At 46.4% G+C, this 26,553-nt stretch overlaps 1 protein-coding gene across 9 annotated transcripts in view; it reads left to right on the forward strand.

Annotated features, from left to right (window-relative positions):
* The window catches only part of ssbp2b (single stranded DNA binding protein 2b), a 673,806-nt gene that overhangs the window by 573,643 nt on the left and 73,610 nt on the right, over positions 1–26,553 (forward strand). For all 9 annotated transcript variants that reach the window (XM_068029629.1, XM_068029630.1, XM_068029625.1 and 6 more), the window contains one exon: positions 20,195–20,249. In XM_068029629.1, coding sequence (XP_067885730.1) covers positions 20,195–20,249 — 55 coding nt within the window. The remainder of the gene's footprint in view (positions 1–20,194; positions 20,250–26,553) is intronic.

Below are 26,553 nucleotides of genomic sequence, written 5' to 3' on the forward strand. Positions count from 1 at the left end.
GATAAGCCCATTTTCTTCCAAATGGGAATAGATCCTATCCCTCAGTATCTTCTCCAGCAGCTTCCCTACCACTGACGTCAGGCTCACCGGTCTATAATTACCTGGATTATCCCTGCTACCCTTCTTAAACAAGGGGACAACATTAGCAATTCTCCAGTCCTCCGGGACCTCACCCGTGTTTAAGGATGCTGCAAAGATATCTGTTAAGGCCCCAGCTATTTCCTCTCTCGCTTCCCTCAGTAACCTGGGATAGATCCCATCCGGACCTGGGGACTTGTCCACCTTAATGCCCTTTAGAATACCCAACACTTCCTCCCTCCTTATGCCGACTTGACCGAGAGTAATCAAACATCTGTTCCTAACCTCAACATCCGTCATGTCCCTCTCCTCGGTGAATACCGATGCAAAGTACTCGTTTAGAACTTTAGGTCCCACTGCAGGCAGGATCAGAGGCAGGCAGGTGCTAAAAATAGCCCCACCAGCCGTGAGCTGGTTCCTGGCTCCCTCTTGCCCACATGCCATCTTTGCGGTGGCGTGATGGGGTGCTTCAGGTAGCCAATCCAGGTAGTTAACCATCTATTAAAGGCTAATTAAAGGAGGCCAATTGAGATTTTCCTGTCGGCTTCCTGGTTCCTGCAGGCAGCGGGGCTAGTTTAACTGCTTGGAGGTAGCCTCCTGGTGGTAGACCATGGGGACAGTGCTCCAGGCAGGCCCAGAGGTCCTCCATGCCTGCCTGGGCACTGCAGCAGCTACAGGCTGGCCTATAGAGGGGCTCCACCCACCCACCCCGCCCCCCCAACCAGCCCCCACAGTGGTGGCTCAGCTTCTAAGCCCATGTTCTCGTATAAATTTTAAAAAGTTGGAGAGAGGGCGCCTCCATTTTGAAGTGCCCTCTCCCTTACTTACCTACCATCACATCCTGCTGCTGCTTTCAAGCTGGAAGGCCTCTGATTGGCCCTCCGGCTTCTAGAGCTCGCCTGCCGTCCTTAATTGGATGGCGAGCCCACCCTCCGGCCATTAATTTACACCACCCCTCCCACCCCCTCTACCTGAGGAAAATCACAATGAATGACCGTTTCCCATGCAGTGCGGGCTTCTGACCCACATTTCAGCCTGATGGTGGGGTTCAGAATGCTACAGGGAAAATCCTGCCCCAGGAATCTACATGTCGCTCTATGGTTTTAATGTTCTTTCAATCATGAGGCATCCAAAGTTGCACACAATTCTCAACAAATGTTTTGTACAAATGTATTCTTACTTGTTCATTCTTGTATTCGGTGCCCTTATTTATAAAACCCAAAATACTTGTCAGGTTTTGGATTTTTTGATCATTTTTCTTCACTGAAAGCAATGTGGGTTTTAGTTATGCTTAGAATGTATTTTAAGAAATGAATTCCTGCATATTTAGGAAGAAAGGCCACAGGCTGCAGGCATTAACCACGTGTGTTAAAGCAGACAAGTCAATTTGGGAATGCCACATCTTGCTGTCTGTTTCAAACTGATACAGTGAGGATCTGTTGCCTTAACCCAGGAACATTTGCAAGCGGACATTGTGCACATTTTCAGCATATCCCAGATGAATAACAAGTACTCACACCCATTTTGGTGAGGAAACTTCTATTCATGTGGACACAGCATGAGGTGTCTGCGAAGCATATACTTTTGGAAGAGGGCAGAATTTGTTGGGTTGACAGACCTGTTGTGAATTCCTGCTTGGGAAGGTTCCACTGACACAGCCCCTCTGTTTCCTCGGGCAGAACTAACAAAAAAAGGTATTGCAGAGTCAGGTTTTAAACAAAGGTCTATGACATTTAGGCCTAAGGTCTAAAGCAAGATGCTAAAAATGCAGATCAGTTTCTGCTGTTAGAAATTGTCCGGAGAAAAATGCATCCCAGAAACAAATGAGTCAGCCCAAAAAAGGCTGTCAGGTTTCTGGGATTTCAGTAAGTATCGACTGATGCAGTTCGACCGTCACCTGTATGAGTGTACTAAAATCAAGCAATTTAAGTCCCTTCCCCTACCATGCTCCCTCCACCTCCTACTTCCCACCTCCAGTAAGTAAACCTACAGCGTTCTGACTTTGCTCAACCACAGAATCAATTTAATTGTTTTAGCCAGTACAAAGAAAGTTGAAACCCATCATTGACGAATGCATTTAAACAGTGTATTTTGTTTTAAAAGTTGTGCAGCTTAGATTCCACTTGGAGTATATTGAAGTGGTTTAGCCAGGTGGTAACGCTCAGCTGAAAAGGAATAATCCTTTGCTTTCATGGAAAAAAGAAAGAAAAGCTTACATTTATATAGTGAATTTCACAATCTCAGGATGTCCCAAATTGTGTTACAGCCAAACTGTGTTGTAGCCAAATTGTGTTGTAGCCAAATTGTGTTACAGCCAAAGAAGCACTTTTGAAGTGTAGGACTGGATTTTGTGGAGGAGGCAGGGAAGGAGTCCCGCCTCGGCCTTTTTCCGCCCCCCCGGAGTGACCCTCTGGTCTTTTAACCTCTAAATTTCACAAGCCGGGATCCCAGTCCCTTTAAAGACAGGGATCCCGCCTCCATGAGCTGCTGGCCAATCAGAGCTGAAGCCAGCTCGGAAGGTCCTGGCGAGAGAGGGTGGGGATGCGGGGGGCTATTCATGAAGTCGGGGGGAGTGGGGTCCTGGGAAGTAAAGTGGTTCCAGTGGGGGTCCTCCATGGGCCATAGATTGCCCACAAAGGAGAGATTCCGCGCCCCCCACCCCCACCACAAGCCCGCAGGGAGGGCACCTTGTTCTACAAGATCCCAGCGCTGGCAGGAAGAGGCCCTTAATTGGCTGTTAATTGGCCACTTAAGGGCCTCAATTGGCCTTTGGGCGGAAAGGCTGTCATTGTCCTATCCCGTTGCTGGGAAATTTGCTTGCCAACAGGCCTTCTACCTCCCCCACCCTCCCCCACCACCCGTCATGATTCTAGGGCCACCCCCCACCTCCAAACCTGCCTCTGGCGGGCCCATAAATTCCAGCCCCGAGTCATTGTTGTAATGAAAACATTATTGATACATTTTAAGCGTAGAAAATGTTATACTATCAATTAAGTTAATAATTTTCCAGTAATATTCCTGTGGTCATATGTTGATTGGCGCATTCCAAATAGATAAATAGATCATTACAGCGCAGTACAGGCCCTTCAGCCCTCGATGTTGCGCCGACCTGTGAAACCATCTGACCTATACTATTCCATTTTCATCCATATGTCTATCCAATGACCACTTAAATGCCCTTAAAGTTGGCGAGTCTACTACTGTTGCAGGCAGGGCGTTCCACGCCCCTACTACTCTCTGTGTAAAGAAACTACCTCTGACATCTGTCCTATATCTATCACCCCTCAACTTAAAGCTATGTCCCCTCGTGTTTGCCATCACCATCCGAGGAAAAAGGCTCTCACTATCCACCCTGTCCAACCCTCTGATTATCTTATATGTCTCTATTAAGTCACCTCTTCTCCTCCTTCTCTCTAACGAAAACAACCTCAAGTCTCTCAGCCTTTCTTCGTAAGACCTTCCCTCCATACCAGGCAACATCCTAGTAACTCTCCTCTGCACCTTTTCCAAAGCTTCCACATCCTTCCTATAATGCGGTGACCAGAACTGCACGCAATACTCCAGGTGCGGCCGCACCAGAGTTCTGTACAGCTGCAGCATGACCTCGTGGCTCCTAAACTCGATCCCCCTACTAATAAAAGCTAACACACCATATGCCTTCTTAACAGCTCTATTAACCTGGGTGGCAACTTTCAGGGATTTATGTACCTGGACACCAAGATCTCTCTGCTCATCTACAATACCAAGAATCTTCCCATTAGCCCAGTATTCTGCAATCCTGTTACTCCTTCCGAAGCAAATCACCTCACACTTTTCCGCATTAAACTCCATTTGCCATCTCTCAGCCCAGCTCTGCAGCCTATCTATGTCCCTCTGTAACCTACAACATCCTTTGGCACTATCCACAACTCCACCGACCTTCGTGTCATCCGCAAATTTACTAACCCACCCTTCTACACCCTCATCCAGGTCATTTATAAAAATGACAAACAGCAGTGGCCCCAAAACAGATCCTTGCGGTACACCACTAGAAACTATACTCCAGGATGAACATTTACCATCAACCACCACCCTCTGTTTTCTTTCAGCTAGCCAATTTCTGATCCAAAGCACTAATTCACCTTCAATCCCATACTTCTGTATTTTCTGCAATAGCCTACCGTGGGGAACTTTATCAAACGCCTTACTGAAATCCATATAGACCACATCCACTGCTTTACCTTCATCCACCTGTTTGATCACCTTGTCAAAAAACTCAATAAGGTTTGTGAGGCACGACCTACCCTTCACAAAACCGTGCTGACTATCTCTAATGAACTTATTCTTTTCAAGATGATTATAAATCCTATCTCTTATAACCTTTTCCAACATTTTACCCACAACCGAAGTAAGGCTCACAGGTCTATAATTACCAGGGCTGTCTCTACTCCCCTTCTTGAACAAGGGGACAACATTTGCTATCCTCCAGTCTTCCGGCACTATTCCTGTCGACAATGACGACATAAAAATCAAGGACAAAGGCTCTGCAATCTCCTCCCTAGCTTCCCAGAGAATCCTAGGATAAATCCCATCTGGCCCAGGGGACTTATCTATTTTCACACTTTCCAAAATTGATAACACCTCCTCCTTGTGAACCTCAATCCCATCTAGCCTAGTAGTCTGTATCTCAGTATTCTCGACAACATTTTCTTTCTCCACTGTAAATACTGACGAAAAATATTCATTTAACACTTCCCCTATCTCCTCCGATTCCACACACAACTTCCCACTACTATCCTTGATTGGCCCTAACCTATCTCTAGTCATTCTTTTATTCCTGATATACCTATAGAAAGCCTTAGGGTTTTCTTTGATCCTATCCGCCAATGACTTCTCGTGTCCTCTCCTTGCTCTTCTTATCTCTCCCTTTAGATCCTTCCTGGCTAGCTTGTAACTCTCAAGCGCCCTAACTGAGCCTTCACGTCTCATCCTAACATAAGCCGCCTTCTTCCTCTTGACAAGCGCTTCAACTTCTTTAGTAAACCACGGCTCCCTCGCTCGACAACTTCCTCCCTGCCTGACAGGTACATACTTATCAAGGACACGCAGTAGCTGCTCCTTGAATAAGCTCCACATTTCGATTGTGCCCATCCCCTGCAGTTTCCTTCCCCATCCTACGCATCCTAAATCTTGCCTAATCGCATCATAATTTCCTTTCCCCCAGCTATAATTCTTGCCCTGCTGTATATGCCTGTCCCTGCCCATCGCTAAGGTAAACCTAACCGAATTGTGATCACTAACTTCTAAATCTAACACCTGGCCGGGTTCGTTACCCAGTACCAAATCCAATGTGGCATCGCCCCTGGTTGGCCTGTCTACATACTGTGTCAGAAAACCCTCCTGCACACACCGGACAAAAACAGACCCATCTGAAGTACTCGAACTATAGTATTTCCAGTCAATATTTGAAAGTTAAAGTCCCCCAAAACCACTACCCTGTTACTCTCGCTTCTGTCAAGAATCATCTTTGCTATCCTTTCCTCTACATCTCTGGAACTATTTGGAGGTCTATAGAAAACTCCCAACAGGGTGACCTCTCCTCTCCTGTTTCTAACCTCGGCCCAGACTACCTCAGTAGACGAGTCCTCAAACGTCCTTTCTGCCGCTGTAATACTTTCCTTGATTAACAATGCCACACCCCCCCCTCTTTTACCATCTTCTCTGTTCTTCTGTATCTGTTCAGTTGTTAGTGTTCTTGTTTTATGAGTTAGAAATTCAAGTCCAAGGGTTACATGAAAATTTTCTTATCTGCTTCGGTGCCTTTCACAAACATCCCAAAGCACTTTACAGCCAATGAAGTACTTTTGAAATGAAGTCACTGTTGTAATGTCAGAAATATGGCAGCCAATTTGCGCAAAGCAAGCTCCCACAAAGAGCAATATGATAATGACCAGATAGTCCTTTTTTTTGTGGTGTTGGCCAAGGGATAACTATTGACCAGGACACTCGGGATGACCCCCCCTGCTCTTCGAAATAGTGTCATGGGATGTTTTATGTCCTCTTGAGAGGGCAAATGGGGCCTTGATTTAAGATCTCATCTGAACTATGGCATCTCTAATAATGCAGCTGTCCCTCAGTCCTGCATTGGAGTGTCAGGTTTGATTTTTCTGCTCAAGTCCTGGAGTGAGAATTGAACCCACAACCTTCTAATTCAAAGGTGAGAATGCTACCAACTGAGGCATATAGAGAGACCAGTAGATCTCCAGTCATATTATCCATTGTGAGTCAGAGGTTATTCTGTTCCAAAATGGAATTTGGAGTGTAGAGTTGGGGTAGGAAGCACACCTGCAGTGAAAAGATTTGGAAAGCACTTTGTGTTTTTGATTCTGAAGAATAAATGTCATATAAATTTCCTGGGTTATGCTGTGGTTTGAGTCTGGCAGAACAGATTGGGAAAAAACCAGGACCTCGAAACGAAAAGTTTCAACTTCCATTAAGAAATCCTGCTAGACCACGTAAGGGCAAGCTCCTGCAGTTGGGCATCTGCGTTGCATCAGTAGTGATGGAACAGTCTGATGTGGGCAATCCTGGTGTAACTGTTAGGATTGCAAACGATGAATTTCAACCCTATGGCAAGAGGAGGTGAGTTTGTGTGCATGCGGGAAATTAAATCCCTTGAAATTGACATCGGGTTGGGATTCCCGCCCTCAATTGGGTTTCTGCAGGGCTGGATTGAAGGTGAGCGGGGAACCCCCTTGGATCACTCGCGTAAGTAATTAAGGTACTTAAAATGTCATTTAGGAACTGTTTCAACCCTCAATTCTGGTTTTCCCAGCCAGGGCAATGGTTTCCCGACCTGCCAGCAACTCGCCAGGGTCACCAAGGCAAGTACAGAGCAGGAAATATGCTTCTTCAGTGAAACTGATAAACTGGGAAGGTTTTGTTCAGTGAAACTGAAAAGCTCCAGCCATGGCCAGGTGACAGGCTGCTATTCAAAGCACTTCTTCTCTGAGAGAGTGCTATCAACGCTTGACAGATGATTGCCAATGTCTTAGAAGGCGCTTCACCTGTCTAGCATTTCACTCACCTTCAACTGCACTTCCCTGCTGCCAGCCTTCACCACGGCATGGGAGCAGCTTATGCAGCTGTACCTTCTACCTCTGATGAGGGGCAAGGTCAGAAGCAACACCACCGGCATCACACCAGCATCAGGAGCAACAGCAGCAGCACCAGCTGCCTTCTCCTCAGCCGCAGGCCCGACAAGGTGCCGGTCACTGGAGAGCCATTACCCCCCTCCAACTCCACCATCTGCCCTCTGGAACTATGCCTCTCACCATGTTTGTGTGCTCTCCTCTCCTATAATGAGAAAAAACAGAGAGATGTGAGTGTTTGTAATAGCTTGTGGGCGGAGGAGGGAAGGACACCGTTGGTGGAGGGTGGCTGTGTGACATGGATGCAAGAGGATGAGGATGAATGTAGACTGATCAGATGGGTATGTGAAGTGCCTTCAGGGAAAGAAATGAGTGGAGCTGCAAGGTTGTTGAACTGAAGAGTGTGCAAGAGAATGCTAGGTAAGTCAGAGTGTGGGGCTTAGCAACTGAAAGTGTTATGCCACTCACCTGTCATGCCCTCCTGAGGCCCTGGATCCTCTTGGTGCACTGGCTCCAGGTTGGAGGGAGCATATTCCTACTGCTGACTTCCTTGATGATTTCCATCTATACCTGCTTGGTTGGAGAGGTTGTCCACTTTTTACTGTCCTTGAGAGAGCTCATTTCACTGCAGCCCCTCAGATTCTCCAGCAGGGCCTCCAGATAAGAGTGAGAAACCTGGGGAGCAGCCTTCCCAGGTCTCCTCTCCATTCCTGTGCTTGCTGCAGGCTGAAAAATCCAAGTGCTGGTGAGCTTCTCCAACACATGATGAAAGGTCACAGACCTGAAATGTTAACTCTGTTTCTCTCTCCACAGATGCTGCCAAACCTGCTGGGTATTTCCACCATTTTCTGTTTTTCATTTAGTTTTTCAGCATCTGCAGTCTTTTGCATTCGTATGAGTTCAATCCCTTTATTGCTTTGAATAAAGTTATTGGTCCTTCCCTTCTGAGTTTAATGAATATTCACTGAGTTAATAGTGTTATAGCTCCATATCAGTCCTGAGCACACATCCAGCCAGATCCACCCTGAAGCAAGGAATTGCTCCAAAACACCATTTGAAATTTCTCTGAACCAACAAGATGGACTGCTGACTTGACGCTCAATACTACATATGTCACTTGTTTTTGGGTCTGTTTGCTATCTTAAATGAGTGAAGATTAACATGTGAATGGGTATATTGTACAAATATTTTAGACTTCCATGATTGAATAATGTGATTCAAACTCAGATGATGGTATTGCTGGTATAACAGTTTTTTTCATAGCTTATTAAAAAAGAAAGGTTTGCGTTTATACAGGTACAAGAAAATAGCATAATCATAACAGTTCTGTCAAGGAACTTTACGAATGTCACAAACCAGGGGCTGGAGTTTCGCTGCAGAGCGGGAAATGGAAGTTAGGACTGTTTCTGGATCTCAAACTCATCCTTGGGAGGAACCAGTAATTGACCCCGAGATTCACGGGGCACTCCTTAACTTGCATGGAGATGGGTTTGGCCGCCAATTAGCGGCTGCGTGAGTGGGAACAGAGGCGGGACTGCTCAAGTGTGGGTTCAATTTGAGCCCATGTGGCAGCCATTACTGTGGCTGCCATCTGAGTGCTGTTACTTCAGACAGAAGAGCAGAGAAAATCTGTATTGATGAATGTTTCAAGAGAGCTAGAGGCCTGGAACCCGGGGCAGCCAACCCGTGATTCTCTGATGCATTCCTGGAGATCCTGCTGGAGGCTGTGAGGGAAGGGAGGGGGTTCCTCTTCCTGGAGGGTGGCAGGAGGAGGCCACCCACCCAGACAAAGTAGGCGTGGATGGACATAGCTGACATAATCAGCAAAAGTTGTGGTCCCGAAGATGTTGGATCCAGTGTTGGAAGAGGTTCAGTGATCTGATGTGCTCTGGCAAGGTGAGTGCTACCCCCAGCCCTCAGAACAAGCCTCTGTGATTCATCCTCCAGCAGACACACCAGCTGAGCAGCCTCAGGGCGCATGCTTCTCCTGATCATGGGAGGGGTGTGTGCCCAGGGCACTTACTGACTCCTCAGATTGGTTGAGAGCCACAGTGCTGCTGAGGACCTGTCAGCACTGATACATGTAGCTTCTAATGAATATAAGCAGCTGGCATCGGCCATAGAGGTAAGCAGTGCCTTATCACACTGCCTTTTGTCCTTGCAGGAGAATCGGTTTCAGAATGCCCAGGAGTGGGCCCAGACAGGTGGAGGGGTCCTCTACCTTCAAGTCATCACACCAGTGGAGGAGTGAGCAATGGAAATAGCCAGCATTGCAGACCATGAGGAAGTTGGCAATGATACTCATGGCAGAGATAGTGATTAGAGAGGGTAATACACTCATTAAGGGGGAGCCTTGCATCCCACCCCATCCAACGGCACAGCAGACGCTTCAGCTCTCCAAGGCTGGTTTTCATAATCTCTTTTTGTGTCTTCCACAGGTACAGACATCAAGCCAAGGAGACCATCTCCCTCACCATAACCGGACTAAGAGCAGCAGCAGAATTCTGAGAAGCACCGTCACACCTTACTGGGGCACCATGCACCAGCACAGATACAGTCACCTCAGTAGCTCCTCACGCACCCAGTTAGATCAGGTGGCACTGGGTGAAGAGCGCAATGCTGGTGTGCAGGAGAGTGTGCCAGAGGCAGAGACAGCTGTGAGCAATTCCCCTTGAAGGTGGAAGGACAGACACAGCCCTGCTGAGCTAGATATAGATGCAGGGCCTCAGGAGTCACTGGAAAGGACACTCTACCTCGATCAGCAGCAGCAGATGAGCTGCTACATGTCAGAGTTCCCAGAGACAGTGCAGAATCATGGGCAGAGAATAGAAGAGTCCATCCAAGGGAATATTAATGGGACTAAAGGTTGACAAGTGCCCTGGAAATAATGGCCTGCATCCGAGGGTCTTAACGGAAGAGCTGCAGAGATAGTGGATGCATTGGTTGTAAGCTTCCAAAATTTCCTAGATTCTGGAAAGGATTGAGAATTGGTTGACAGACAGGAAATAGAGAGTAGGACTAAACGGGTCTTTTTCTGGGGCAGGCAGTGGGGTAGCACAGGGATCAGTGCTTAGGCCCCATATATTAATGACTTGGGTGAGGGAACTAAATGTAATATTTCCAAGTTTGCAGATGACACAAAGCTGGGGGGGAATGTGAGCTGTGAGGAGGATGCAAAGAGACTCCAATGTGATTTGGACAAGTTGGGTGAGTGGGCAAATACATGGCAGATGTAGTATAACGTGGATAAATGTGAGGTTATCCACTTTGGTTGTAAAAACAGAAAGGCAGATTATTATCTGAATGGTGATAGATTGGGAAAGGGGGAGGTGCAACGAGATCTGGTGTCCTTGTACACCAGTCGCTGAAAGCAAGCATACAGGTGCAGTTAGGAAGGCGAATGGTATGTTGGCCTTCATTGCAAAAGAATTTGAGCACAGGAGCAAGGATGTCTTACTGCAGTTATACAGGGCCTTGGTGAGACCACATCTGGAGTATTGTGTACAGTACTGGTGTCCTTATCTGAGGAAGGATATTCTTGCCACGGAGGGAGTGCAAAGAAGATTTACTAGGCCCTGATTCCTGGGATGGCAGGATTGACGTATGAGGAGAGATTGGGTCGACTAGGCCTATATTCACTAGAGTTTAGAAGAATGAGAGGGGCTCTCATAGAAACCTATAAAATTCTAACAGGACTAGACAGGCTAGATGTAGGGAGGATGTTCCCGATGGCTGGGGAGTCCAGAACCAGGGGTTACAGTCTCAGGATATGGGATATGCCATTTAGAACCGAGATGAGGGGAAATTTCTTCACTCAGAGGATGGTGAACCTGTGGAATTCTTTACTGCAGGAGGCATTGGAGGCCAAGTCATTAAATATATTCAAGAAGGAGATAGATATATTTCTTAATGCCAAAGGGGTCAAGGGATATGGGCAGAAAGCGGGTACAGGGTACTGAATTAGACAATCAGCCATGATCTTTTTTGAATGGTGGAGCAGGCCCAAAAGGCCGAATGGCCTACTCCTGCTCCTATTTTCTATGTTTCTATGTCTCAGTGGATTGGACAACTGCAAAGATAGCACCCTGTTCAAGAAAGGAGGGGGACAGAAAGCAAGAGATAGTAGCAGGACATCAAGAAAATCTCAATACAATCAGGCAGAATCAGCATGGTTTTATGAAAGGGAAATTGTGTTTGACAACTTTATTAGAGATTTTTGAGGATGTATCAAGCAGGGTGGATAAAGGGGAACCAGTAGATATATATTTGGATTTCCAAAAGGCATTTGATAAGGTGCCTCATTAAAGGTTACGAAACAAGATAAAAGCTCATGGGGTTGGGGGTAATATATTAACATGGATAGAGGACTGGCTAACAAACAGGAAACAGAGAGTCGGGATAAATGTGTCATTTTCAGGATGACAAACTGTAACTAGTGGAGAGCCACAGGGATCCCTTCTGGGGCCTCAACAATTTACAATCTGTATTAATGACTTGGATGAAGGGACCGACTGTGTTGGAGCCAAATTTGCCAACTATGCGAAGGCAGGTCGGAAACTAAGTTGTGAGGAGGGCACAAAGACTCTGCAAAGCGATAGAGATAGGTTAAGTGAGTGGGCATAAATTTTGTGGATGGAGTATAATGTGGGAAAATGTGAGGTTGTTGGAATGCAGGTACAGCGAGTAATTAGGAAGGCAAATGGAATGTTGGCCTTTATTGCAAGAGGGATGGAGTATAAAAGTAGAGAAGTCTTGCTACAACTGTACAGGGCATTGGTGAGACCACACCAAGAGTACTGCGTACAGTTTTGGTCTCCTTATTTACAGAGTGATATACTTGCATTGGAGGCAGTTCAGAGAAGGTGAACTCGTTTGATTCCTGGGATGAAGGAGTTGTCTTATGAGGAAAGGTTGAGCAGATTGGGCTTATACACATTGGAGTATAGAAGAATGAGTGGTGATCTTATTGAAGCATATAAAATTTTGAGGGGATTTGACAGGGTTGATACTGAGAATCTAGAACTGGGGGCACAATTTCGAAATTGGGGTTGCCCATTTAAGATGGAAATTAGGAGGAATTTCTTCTCTCAGAGGGTTATTAATCTTTGGAATTCTCTATCCCAGAGAGCAGTGGAGGCTGGGTGATTAAATATATTCAAGGCTGAGTTAGACAAAAGTCAAGGGTTATGGCAGACAAGCAGGAAAGTGGAGTTAAGGCCACAATCAGAGCAGCCATGATCTTATTGAATGGTGGAGCAAGCCCAAAGGACCAAATTCCCTGCTCCTTTTTTTTTTATTAATTCATGGGATGTGGGTGTCGCTGGCCAGGCCAGCATTTATTGCCCATCCCTAATTGCCCTTGAGAAGGTGGTGGTGAGCTGCCTTCTTGAACAACTGCAGTCCATGTGAGGTAGGTACACCCACAGTGTTGTTAGGAAGAGAGTTCCAGGATTTTGACCCAGTGACAGTGAAGGAACGCCGATATAGTTCCAAGTCAAGATGGTGTGTGACTTGGATGGGAACTTGCAGGTGGTGGTGTTCCCATGCATCTGCTGCTCTTGTCCTTCGAGGTGGTAGAGGTCACGGGTTTGGAAGGTGCAGTCTAAGGAGCCTTGGTGTGTTGCTGCAGTGCATCTTGGAGATGGTACACACTGCTGCCACTGTGCGTCGGTGGTGGAGCGAGTGAATGTTTGTGGATGGTGTGCCAATCAAGTGGGCTACTTTGTTATGGATGGTGTCGAGCTTCTTGAGTGTTGTTGGAGCTGCACCCATCCAGGCAAGTGGGAGAGTATTCCATCACACTCCTGACTTGTGTCTTGTAGGTGGTGGACAGGCTTTGGGGAGTCAGGAGGTGAGTTACTCACTGCAGGATTCCTAGCCTCTGACCTGCTCTTGTAGCCACGGTATTTATATGGCTACTCCAGTTCAGTTTCTGGTCAATGGTAGCCCCTAGGATGTTGATAGCGGGGGGGGGTTCAGCGATGGTAATGCCATTGAATGTCAAGGGGAGATGGTTATATTCTCTCTTGTTGGAGATGGTCATTGCCTGGTACTTGTGTGGTGCAAATGTTACTTGCCACTTATCAGCCCAAGCATGGATATTGTCCAGGTCTTGCTGCATTTCTACACGGACTGCTTCAGTATCTGAGGAATCGCTAATGGTGCTGAACATTGTGCAATCATCAGCGAACATCCCCACTTCTGACATTATGATTGCGATAGGTATGACTCCAGCCAGCAGAGAGTTTTCCCCGTGATTCCCATTGACCTCAGTTTTGCTAGGGCTTCTGATGCCATACTCGGTCAAATGCTGCCTTGATGTCAAGGGCAGTCACTCTCCCCTCACCTCTTGAGTTCAGCTCTTTTGTCCATGTTTGAACCAAGGCTGTAATGAGGTCAGGAGCTGAGTGGCCCTGGCGGAACCCAAACTGAGCATCACTGTGCAGGTTATTGCTAAGCAAGTGCTGCTTGATGGAATTGTTGATGACACCTTCCATCACTTACTGATGATTGAGAGCAGACTGATGGGGCGGTAATTGGCCGGGTTGGACTTGTCCTGCTTTTTGTGTACAGGACATACCTGGGCAATTTTCCACATTGCCGGTAGATGCCAGTGTTGTAGCTATACTGGAACAGCTTGGCTAGGGGTGCAGCATGTTCTGGAGCACATGTCTTCAGTACTATTGCCAGAATATTGTCAGGACCCATAGCCTTTGCAGTAGCCAGTGCCTTCAGTCGTTTCTTGATATCACACGGAGTGAATCGAATTGGCTGAAGTCTGGCATCTGTAATGCTGGGGACTTCAGGAGGGGGCCGAGTTGGATCATCATCTCGGCACTTTTGGCTGAAGGTTGTTGTAAACGCTTCAGCCTTATCTTTTGCACTGATATGCTGGGCTCCCCCATCATTGAGGATGGGGATATTTGTGGAGCCACCTCCTCCAGTTAGTTGTTTAATTGTCCACCACCATTCACGACTGGATGTGGCAGGACTGCAGAGCTTAGATCTGATCCGTTGGTTATGGGATCGCTTAGCTCTGTCTGTCGCATGCTGCTTACGCAGTTTAGCATGCAAGTAGTCCTGGGTTGTAGCTTCACCAGGTTGACACCTCATTTTGAGGTATGCCTGGTGCTGCTCCTGGCATGCCCTGCTGCACTCTTCATTGAACCAGGGTTGGTCTCCTGGCTTGATGGTAATGGTAGAGTGGGGGATATGCTGGGCTATGAGGTTACAAATTGTGTTTGAGTACAATTCTGCTACTGCTGATGGCCCACAGCGCCTCATGGATGCCCAGTTTTGCATTGCTAGATCTGTTTGAAATCTATCCCATTTAGCACGGCGATAGTGCCGCACAACACGATGGACGGTGTCCTCAATGTGAAGGTGGGACTTCGTCTCCACAAGGACTGTGCGCTGGTCACTCCTACCAATACAGTCATGGACAGAAGCATCTGCAGCAGGCAGATTGGTGAGGACAAGGTCAAGTATATTTTCCCTCTTGTTGGTTCCCCCACCACCTACCGCAGACCCAGTCTAGCAGCTATGTCCTTTAGTACTCAGCCAGCTCGGTCAGTAGTGGTGCTACCAAGCCACTCTTGGTGATGGACATTGAAGTCTCCCACCCAGAGTACATTTTGTGCCCTTGCCACCCTCAGTGCTTCCTCCAAGTGGTGTTCAACATGGAGGAGTACTGACTGATGAGCTGAGGGAGGGTGATAGGTGGTAATCAGTAGGAGGTTACCTTGCCCATGTTTGACCTGATGCAATGAGACTTCATGGGGTCCGGAGTCTATGTTGAGGACTCCCAGGGAAACTCCCTCCCTACTATCTGTAGTCCACTGTTCTGCCACCTCTGCTGGGTCTGTCCTGCCGGTGGGACAGGACATACCCAGGGATAGTGATTGCAGTGTCTGGGACATTGTCTGTAAGGTATGATTCCGTGAGTATGACTATGTCAGGCTGTTGCTTGACTAGTCTGTGGGACAGCTCTCCCAACTTTGGCACAAGCCCCCAGGTGTTAGTAAGGAGGACTTTGCAGGGTCGACAGGGCTGGGTTTGCCGTTGTCGTTTCCGGTGCCGAGGTGGATGCCGGGTGGTCCGTCCAGTTTCATTCCTTTTTATTGACTTCGTAGCGGTTAGGTACAACTGAGTGGCTTGCTAGGCCATTTCAGAGGGCATGTAAAAGTCACCCACGTTGCTGTGAGTCTGGAGTCACATGTAGGCCAGACCAGATAAGGACAGCAGATTTCCTTCCCTCAAAGGCATTAGTGAACCAGATGGGTTTTTACAACAATTGACAATGGTTTCATGGCCATCATTAGACTAGCTTTTATAATTCCAGATTTATTAATTAAATTCAAATTCCTCCTTCTGCTGTGGTGGGATTAGACCCCATGTCTCCAGATCAATACCCTGGGTCTCTGGGTTACTAGTCCAGTGATAATACCACTACACCACCTCCTGCTCCTGTTTCTTGTGTTTTTATGGTCACGATATGCAGCCACTCAGGCAGAATTACAGGAGGTAGTGGCAAGCATACATAGCACTGGCAGATATGGCTGCAGTACCAGAAGTTTAATGGCCTCACAGATCTGCCAAGATAGAATATCTCACAATTAGTGTGAGGTTGTCCACCTTGGCAGGAAGAGTAGAAAAGCAGAATATGATTTACATGGAGAGAGGCTGCAGAATGCTGCAGTACAGAGAGACCTGGCCGTCCTTTTACACGAATCACAAAAAGTCAGCATATAGTCACAGCAAGTAATTCAGAAGGCAAATGGAATGTTGGCCTTTATTGCAAGGGGGATGGAGTATAAAAGTAGGGAAGTCTTGCCACCACTGTACAGGGCATTGGTGAGATCGCACCTAGAGTACTGTGTACAGTTTTGGTCACCTTATTTAAGGAGGGACATTGTTGCATTGGAAGCAGTTCAGAGATGGTTCGCTCGGCTGATTCCTGGGATGAGGGGTTTGTCTAATGAGGAAAGGTTGAACAGAATGGGCCTATACTCAAAGAACAAACAAAGAACAGTACATTGGAGTCATTGGAGTTTAGAAGATTGAGAGGTGATCTTATTGAAACGTATAGGATTCTGAGGGGGCTTGACAGGGTAGATGATGAGATGATGTTTTCCCTCGTGACGGAATCTAAAACTAGGGGGCACAGTTTCAAATTAAGGGGTCTCCCATTTAAAATGGAGATGAGGAGGAATTTCTTCTCTCAGCGGGTCATCAGTGTTCGGAATTCTCTTCCCCAGCAAGTAGTGGAGGCTGGGTCATTGAATATCTTCAAGGCTGAGTTGGACAGATTTTTGATTGAAAATGGAGTCAAAGGTTATGGGGGGGGTGGGAGAGGAAGGCAGGCAGGAAAGTGGAGTTAAGGCCACAATCAGATCAGCCGTGATCTTATTGAATGGTGGAGCAGGCCCGAGGGGCCAAATGGCCTACGCCTGCTCCCATTACTTCTGTTCATATGTTCTCATGTGTGCTACCATGACTCAGAGCTTTGAGCACATCAGCTCCTCCATTGAGATAGTGGCCAATCCCATGGAGAGCCATATGCTCCAGCACCTGGAGTGCATACAGGAACTGCGCACTGACACAGGATGCATGCCACACTTTGTAGCCTGGACCGGTCAGTGGCCGTGGTGGCGCAGAGATGTTTGGGGGGGATGCCAGATACGCTGCAGTTGGTACTCCCCTCCAACCATCCAGAGCGCCAGCCAAGGGCTGAGGATGTCACCGAGGAGGATGAGGGTGCCACCCCTCAAAGGGTGCCATCATCATCTTTGGCCTCTTTGGCTCCTCTGACAGGAAGCATCAGTGCAGCAGGGCCCAGTGATGGAGGCTGCACCTGCAATGATTCAGATGCAGCAGCATCTGTAGATTCCCCCACTGGCACCTCCATGCCAAATCAAGTGAGCAGGTTGCCTCCACCACCTCGGAGGCCTCAAGGGAAGCACCGCTTAGATGTGGCCGAGCGCGGAGGCCACCGCATCGCGAAGAGCACTAAGTGGGTCATTGGGATGACTTCTTCCTGTCACTGCACACTGTTTTCCTTTATGAGAACCATGTAAATAATGACACTTGAAGCTAGATGTGTGAGCCTCCTTTTATTAATGGTGAAACAAGAAAAGAAGTATGAGGTGCTGAAGGAGAGCAAGGGTTCGTCAACGGTGACGGTGGAACCTCCAGGCAGATATGCATCCTTCATTGGCAGTAAGAGTTTACATGTTCCAGGCTGCGTCTTCAATGGAAATGTGAGCACAGGCAGCTCAGAGTGAGTTCCATACCATGCTGTTCATCCTGGTTCAGAGAAGCTCAGTTGAAACGTGTCTGAATCAGATGATCCCTGACATTCATGGCTTCCTGATGAGCCCTTCATGCCCTGTGCCAGGCCTGACCACCTCCCTGTGTAGCCGAAGCACCTCGGTGCTCTTCACCTCGTCTTTCTCCCCCTCTTCCACGTCTTGCTTCTCCTCTTCCTTCAATGAACTTTCAAGGCCTCATCGTCCTTAAAATCCACACCTCTCTGGAGGGCCATGTTGTGGTGTGTGCAGCAGACCACCATAATGAGCGAGACCCCTGCAGGTGTGTTTTGCAGGGCCCTACCCAACTGGTCCAGGCACCAGAATCACATCTTCAGAAGCCCAAGGTCTGGCAGGCCTGCTCAGTGGTTGTCCTGGTGAGCTGATGGCTTTGGTTGTATTGCCTCTGTGCCTCTGTCTGGGGATCTTGGAGATGGATGAGTAGCCATCTCTTCAAGGGATATCCCTTGTCTCCTAGAATCCATCCATCCACAAGTTTGGGGGGTGGAGCGAAGAGCTGCGGCAGCCTGGAGAATGAAGGAGTCATGGAAGCTGCCAGGAAAGCAAGCACACACATGGAGGAACCTCTTGTTGTGGTTGCAGACCAGTTGAATATTGCCCTCCTGTTGATGAATCTCACTGGCTGGTCACTGGGTGCCTTAATGGCCACAAGGTGCAATCAGTGATGCCCTGCACCTGGGGGAATCCAATGATGGAGGTGAATCCCACTGCCCTCTATGCCTACGAGGTACCATCTGTCTGGAATTGAATGTACTGTCCAGCTCTGGCAAATAGGGCATCAGGGACCTGTGAGAGGCAGTGGTGTGCTGCTGTTTGCAAGATGCCACTGAGGTCGGTAGCTGGTCCTTCGTATAAGCCAGAAGCAAAGAACTTCAAGGCCACAGTGAGTTTGATGGCTACTGGTAGGGCATGCCGACCAGTGCTGTGAGGTATGAGTTCTTCAGTGACAAGGGCACAGGTGTCTGTGATCATCTGCCTGTGATTATCTGCGCTCTCTCCTGCAGCACTTGTTCTTGGTCATCTCCAGGCAGCTCTGTCTTTTCTGGTAGATCCTTTGCTGATTGTATGGCCTCCGTTGCCTTCCTACCCCTCATTCCTCTCCTCTGCCCTTCTGATGCCTGGGGCTCTGCCCTTCCTGTGGAGGATTTTGCTCGTTATCGCCACTGGTCCCAAAATCTGAGAGTCGTGTCTCCATTGCCAGCTGCAGCCTTCCTTGTGCTCAACCAATTATACTTGGCAGTCTTGCCCACTCCTCTTATGCTCCTAGTATGCCAGGAGGGTGATGACCGCCTGCACTACCTGAGTGCTGATTGACCACTCTCCCCCACCCTGTGCTGCGCTGGTGGCTCCTTTTAATGGGGTCCAGCTAATTTCCTGGGATGGCCGCGGCTGGCTCCCCACTGTGCGCCTCCGTTCAGCTGGTCTGCCCCTGACAGCACAAGCACTCCTTGTGCCCCTGTGCAAATCACAACATCCCCTTAATGAGCTTTCAGTAAGCTCTTTAACCATCTTAATTGGTCTTCGTTATGGATCGGGCAAGATCGCGGGGTCACCCTCCTGCCGCCCTGGTGAAACTGGCTGGTGCCCGAAACAACGTCGGGAAACCGGCATGCTGGCCAGGGTTGGTATTTTCACCCCTCCCCTCCACCTCCATTCCTGCTCCTGGCTGTCATGATCAAAAACAAAGGATATTGCATTTAATATGACACTGAAATTGCTTGTGTGCTGTAGAATGTCAATAGTATTAAATATTTTTTCCCCTCTGGTACAGTTTGTGTACAATTTCACGTTATTAGCAAGTTTCATCTGTTGAAAGCTTCAGAATTTGAGATTTGAGCACATAATTCTAGGCTGACACTTTAGCGCAGTACTGAGAGAGTACTGTACTGTCTGACCTGCTATCCTTCAGAGATGTTTCATTTGCTATTTCAGATGCATGGATCCCATGGCATTGTTTAAAGAAGAGCAGGGGAGTTCTCCCAGTGTCCTGGTTAACATTAATTCCTGAACCAGCATCACTAAAATAGATTACCTGGTTATTACTTCAAAGTACTTCATTGGCTGTAAAGTGCATTGGGATGTGCTAAGGCTAAAAAAGGTGCTATATAAGTCAAGTTCCTTTTTAAATATACCATGATATAGATATTTGGCAGGATAATCAAAGCAGTAATTCAGATTGGTTTTGGCCAACTTTTGTTTTCCAATTTTTCCTTCTCTCTTGGAGCCATTAGTAGGGATGCAGTTTCACAAGCACATGTGGGTTCTCGTCTATTCCCAAGTGACCCTCTATCATTTGCATGCTTAGAGCGTGAGTGTTGATAGGCTCTTGAATTGTAAGGGTCATCATACATCAGCGTGATCCTGACATTCACATAAGCACGCTTTCCTGCAGAGGTTGCTGGATGATAACCAGGAGAGGAACCATTGCTAATTTCCCCCTCCTACCTGACATGTAAGAATTAGTAGCATCTGGCTGTGTAGATTTATGTGTATAGCACCAGTGTTTTCTACATTTGAAAAAAAAAGTGTCAGCTGATTTTATTTTAGACATGGCTGTAAACACAAAGAACTTCATGGTTCTACTTAATTAGCAGATGATATCTACTACATTTCAGATGAATATTAAATACTAAATTTCTGATGACTATCGTTTTGCAGGGACCCCCTGGTGGTGGAGGGCCTCCAGGAACTCCCATCATGCCTAGCCCAGGAGGTAAAAAAGTTATCTTTTATACTCCTTTTTCCTTTTGTCATTCTAGGATATTGTCGGATTTGATGAATAATGAATATGCATACTTTATTGCCTTAAGGATTTCAGTAGCAAATATAAAACCAAAAGTTTATGTCCAAGCTGTGAGATTACCTGATTACAAGGACTCAGTGGGAAGTAAACAATTTGCCATATTTTTAAAAACTGTAGTGTTGCAGGACGATAGCATGTTTTGAACCTTTTGAACAAGACTTGAATAAGTGCCAATAAGAGGAAAGAGGTAAATTGGCATTTTTATTTGAACTATTAGGGTTAATTTTATGGTCACATGCTTTTAGCAAGGAGCACTGGCTGGAGAACCAGGCCAACTATGTTACAGCCCCATGTCTGACCATTGCTTGCTGATGACTCCCTGATCTTCCCACCCGTGAGACTCTCCCAGACCCTCTCCCCACAACATACCTTGTTGCTGACACCTGCTCCTTTCGTGCCGAAATTCCCTCCCACTCACCAGCCAGCTGTAACTTCACAGATGTTTTGTCGAGCAGTTGACCAGCAGCAGGCAAATAAGGCCCAGGTGTCACACTGTTGAGGATGAGGAGGGAGTCATCACTAGGAGACATATATCCTCCAAAAGAGTCCCCTTGCCCAACTCCATTACACCAATTCTCTTCCGTGTTTCATTCAGTCATCCAATTTATTACCTACAAGGCTCCAAGGAAAAGTCCTTAAATGCAACTATTTCACAAAAATAGATCTTCTTAGGCAGTCCCTCGGGAACGAGGATGACTTTCTTCCACTCCAGGGTTGTGGGTCATTAGGTGACAGAATAGTCCAATTATGGATCCGCACACTCCTCCACAGGTGGGGCAAATGGTGTTTGGTGAGGCTGAGGAATGAGATGCTCGAATTTCCGAATGCTCCTTCCGCTGTTTGCATTTGGTCGCTGCCTGGGCATGTCGACGTTGTTCGAACTGGCTGGCACCTTTGTGGATGCTTCTTCTCCATTTTGGGCGATTTCGGGCAAGAGATTCCCATGAATCAGTGGAGATGTCACATTTTTTCAGGGAGACTTTAAGGACATCCTTGTAGCGTTTCCTCTGCCCTCCTGGTAGCCTCCTGCCGTGACGGAGGTCAGAGTAGAAAGCTTGTATTGGGAGTCTTGTGTCAGGCATGCCGACGAAGTGGTCCACTCAATGTAACTGACTAGCTATGACCAGTGTCTGGATACGAGGGATGTTGGCCTGAGGACACTGATATTGGGGTGCCTGTCCTGCCACTGAATTTGCAGGATCTTGCAGAGGCATCACTGGTGATATCTCTCCAGGGCTTTGAGATGTCTGCTGTACAACGTCCATGTTTCTGACGCATACAGGAGGCTCCTTGAAGCTCCCTGCGGGAGTAGATCTACTCTACAGGACAAGCAGAAAACTATTTAACCTACGTCGCCTCCAGTCCAGAACCAAGGCCACTCCAACCTCTGTCATCGAGCTGCAGTATGCTGACAACACTTGCGTATGCACACACTCAGAGGCCAAGCTTCAAACCCTCATCGATGCATTCACGGAGGTGTATGAAAGAATGGACCTTAAGCTAAATATCCGGAAGACAAAGGTCTTCTACCAGCCTGCTCCCGCAGTGGAACACTGCCCCTGACTCTCAAGGTCCACAGTGAACCTCTGGACAATGTGGATCACTTCTTATACCTTGGGAGCCTCCTCTCAGCAAGGGCAGACATCGTCGATGAAACTCAGCATCGCCTCCAGTGCGCCAGCGTAGCCTTTGGTCATCTGAGGAAAAGAGTGTTTGACGACAAAGATTTCAAACCTGGCACCAAGCTTATGGTCTACAAAAATAGATATATGTGCCTTTACTGTCACACTGTCAAATATTTTCATTGGATTTTGTAAGTCGTCTTTCTCTTTCTCAATTGATTTAAAAGCAAACATGAAAAAGTATATAGCATGTTGGAAACTCATTTGGGCAAAACAGACTTAATTACACAATGTTACAATACAGGCTTAAATCTAAAAATAAAATGCTGGAAATACACAACATGCACATTATCATATGAAAAGAGAAAAGATAGATTAGCATTTTGGGTATAATATTTCAGTGGAACTGCCACTGACACCCTCTATTGGACTGAACTAAATGAAGGGGGCAGGGGACCATTAGTTAACAGCCAAGAATAATTTAATATCACTTATAAGTGTCTTTACGACAATAGTTAATAAAACCTCTGCAATAACACTCAAGCTTCTGTAATATTGGTGCTCACATTGTGTTTGCGCCATCGGTGCTCAAAGCTTGGACGCCATGCAGCCATCAGCAACCCCATTGTAAACCTGCCAGATTTACCATACCTATTATGTCATTTTAATTGTATTTTTATAATATTGACCAGGCCTCCAAATATCCAGATTCCTCAGGTGCGCCAATTGCTGGGACTCCCATGCGTCATACCCGTGCCACCCTTACCCAGTTAAAATTGAGGTTTTTATTCGTGATCCTTGATTGAAAGGCTCTGGTATTTCACATCGTCTTAATGACTGCAGCCAGGAGGCCCAGTGTCAAAATGAAATAGCAGACAAGATGTAGGGCAGCCATGTGGAATACTTTGTCTACATTTGGAAGGGTTTTGAGGAAAGTCCATCTGCTACTGATGAAGCTTGGCAAGTGATACAAGTTTTTCCAAATCCCTTTAATGAAGGCTGGACTTGAATCAAATTTGTAAGGTGTGAGTGGGAACACCTCCGTTTAATCTGGGCAAAAACATTTTCTAATTCTCAGTGATAGTTATGGTTTCTGTTTGTCCCTCCCCCGACTTTTCATTTTTTTTCACTGATGGCTTTCTCACATTGCTTGTTAAGGGGTTCTGTTTTCCCTTTCCTAACGTATAGAAGTACCCCGACTCCCCCTACTGCCTGGATGTATGGAGGATCACAAGCCTGACCTACTCTACATGCTGAATATTTGTGCTTCAGTATGCTGCACTGCTGAGCGTGCACTTTATTGATAAGTATTATATGCTCAGAGAATTTGAATTATTATGCAAAGAAAAATTAATAATCAAAAAATCACACAATTGGTACAACGCAGAAGGAGGCCATTTGGCCTATCATGTCTGCACTGGCTCTCCAAACGAGCAATTCACTTAGTGCCATTCCCCTGCCTTCTCCCTGTAACCCTGCAGATTTTTCCTTTTCATATAACAGTCTAATTCCCTTCTGAATGCTTCAAAAGCACTTGTCTCCACCACACTCTCAGGTAGCACATTCCAGACCTTAACCACTCACTGTGTGAAAAAGTTTTTCCTCATGTCGCTTTTGCTTCTCTTACCCATTACATTAAATCTGTGCCATCTTGTTTGTGATCCTTTCACAAGTGGGAGCAGTTTCTCTGTATCTACTTTGTCCAGATCCTTCATGATTTTGAATACCTCTATCAAATCACGTCTCAGCCTTCTCTTCTCCAAGGAAAACAGTTCCAACTTCTCCAATCCATCTTCATAACTGAAGTTCCTCATCCCTAGAACCATTCTCGTGCATCTTTTCTGTACTCTCTCCAATGCCCTCACGTCTTTCCTCAAGTGCGGCGCCCAGAATTGGATGCAATACTCCAGCTGAGGCCGAACTAGTGTCTTATACAAGTTCAACATAACTTCCTTGCTTTTGTACTCTATGCTCCTATTAATAAAGCCCAGCATACTGTATGCTTTATTAACCACTCCCTCAACCTGTCCTGCCATCTTCAATGACTTATGTACATATACACCTAGGTCCCTCTGCTCCTGCACCCGCTTTAGAATGGTACCCTTTATTTAATATTGTCTCTCCATGTTCTTCCTACCAAAATTAATCACTTCACATTTCTGTGTATTGAACTTCATCTGCTACCTATCCACCATTCCACTAACTTGTCCATGTCTTTTTGCAGTTCTACGCTATCCTCCTCACAGTTCACAATGCTTCCAAGTTTCGTATCATCCACAAACTTTGAAATTGTGCCCTGTACACCAAGGTCTATGTCATTAATATATATCAGGAAAAGCAAGGGTCCCAACACTGCCCTGCGGGAACTCCACTACAAACCTTCCTCCAGCCTGAAAAACATCCATTAACCACTACTCTTTCTTTCCTGTCACTCAGCCAATTCTGTATCCATGTTGCTACCGTCCCTTTTATTCCATGAGCTACAACTTTGCTCACAAGTCTGTTGTGTGGCACTGTATCAAACGTATGAAAGTCCATGTACACCATTCCAAATGCATTGCCAATATCAACCCTATCTGTTACCTCCTCAAAAGACTCCAGCAAGTTAGTCAAACATGATTTTCCCTTAAAAAATCCATGCTGGCTTTCTTTAATTAATCTGCATTTGTCCATGTGACTATTAATTTTTCTCCGAATTATTCTTTCTGTAAGTTTCCCCACCACCGAAGTTAAACTGACTGGCCTGTAGTTGCTGGGCTTATCTTTACACCCTTTCTTGAACAAGGGTGTAACATTTACAATTCTCCAGTCCTCTGGCACCACCCCCAAGTTTAAGGAAGACTGAAAAATTATGGCCAGTGCTCTGTAATTTCCACCCTCACTTCCCTCAGTATTCTTGGATGCATCTCATCCAGTCCTGGTGCTTTATCCACTTTTAAGTACAGACAGCCTATCTAATTCATCCTCCTTATTAATTTTAAACCCCTCTCGTGTCTGAATTACCTCCTCTCTCACCATTGCCTGGGTTACGTCTTCTTACTTGGTAAAGACAGATGCAAAGTATTCATTTAATACCTCAGCTATGTCCTCTGCCTCCCTTTTTTGGTCCCTAATCAGCCCCACTCCTCCTTTTACCACCTTTTTACTATTTATATGCCTATAGAAAACTTTGGGATTTCCTTTAATGTTAGATGCCAGTCTCTTTTCATGCTCTCTCTTTGCTGCTTTTATTTGATTTTTCACTTCCCCTCTGGACCATCTATATTCAGCCTGGTTCTCGATAGTATTTTCTACCTGTCTTCTGTCATAAGCACACTTTTTCTTCTTTATCTTAATCTCTACCTCTTTTGTCATCCATTGGGGCTCTAGATTTGTTTACCCTATCTTTCCCCCTCAAGGGAACATACCTTGACTGTGCCCGAACTATCTTTTTGAAGGTAGCCATTGTTCAGCTACCGTTTTTCCTTCCAACCTTCGACTCGAATTTATTTGCCCCGGCTCCGTTCTTAACCCACTGACGTTGGCCTTCCCCCAGTTAATTATTCTTACTCTGGATTATTCTTTGTCCTTTTCCATAGTTAACCTTAACCTTATGATACAGTGATCATGATCCCCTAAATGCTGTCCTACTGATACTTGATCCACTTGGCCCACTTGAACCAGGTCTAGCAGTGCCTCCTTTCTCATTGGACTAGAAACATAATGCTGTAGAGAATTTTCCTGAACACACATTAGGAACTCTTGCCCCTCACTGCCCTTTACACTACTACTATCCCAGTCTATGTTTGGGTAATTAAAGTCCCCCATTATAACTACCCTATAATTTTTGCACCTCTCTGTAATTTCCTTGCAAAGTTGTTCCTCCGTGTCCTTCCCACTAGTTGGTGGCCTGTAGACAACACCGAGCAATGTAACTGCACATTTTTTGTTCCTTAGCTCCAGCCAAATTGATTCTGTCCTCGACCCCTCTGGACATCCTTTTTCTCCATCACTGCAATGCACTCCTTAATCAATACTGCCACCTATCCCCCTTTTTCCCCTTTTCTATCTTTCCTGAACACCTTGTATCCAGGAATATTTAACACACAGTCCTGCCCTTCTTTGAGCCAGGTCTCTGTTATAGCCACAACATCATATTTCCACATTGCAATCTGCGCCTGTAACTCATCAATCTTATTAACAACACTTGGTACATTCACATACATGCGCATTAACCCTGATTTAGACTTTATTACTTTCTCCCTTACTCTGACCCCACCAGTAACTTACTATCCTGTACTCTGGTACTATCTATCTCCCTCAGTATTCTGTGCACCTTGGTATTCCTCTCTGATATTTCCTGCTGGTTTCCACACCCCCGCGAATTTGGTTTAAACCGTCCCCAATAGCACTAGCAAATCACCCCGAAAGGAAATTTGGCCCAACTCTGTTCAGATGCAACGCATCCTGCCTGTACAGGTCAAAATATATGTATATAGTTGATGCAAAATACATCTGCAACTACAAAATTTTAATATTTGCACTGACACTGCGATGCATCAGGGAAAGTCACACATCTTAGTCTCGGTACTTCTGATTTGGTCTGTGGTCAG

Source organism: Heterodontus francisci, chromosome 4 (genome assembly GCF_036365525.1).
Source record: "Heterodontus francisci isolate sHetFra1 chromosome 4, sHetFra1.hap1, whole genome shotgun sequence".
Taxonomy (NCBI): Eukaryota; Metazoa; Chordata; class Chondrichthyes; order Heterodontiformes; family Heterodontidae; genus Heterodontus; species Heterodontus francisci.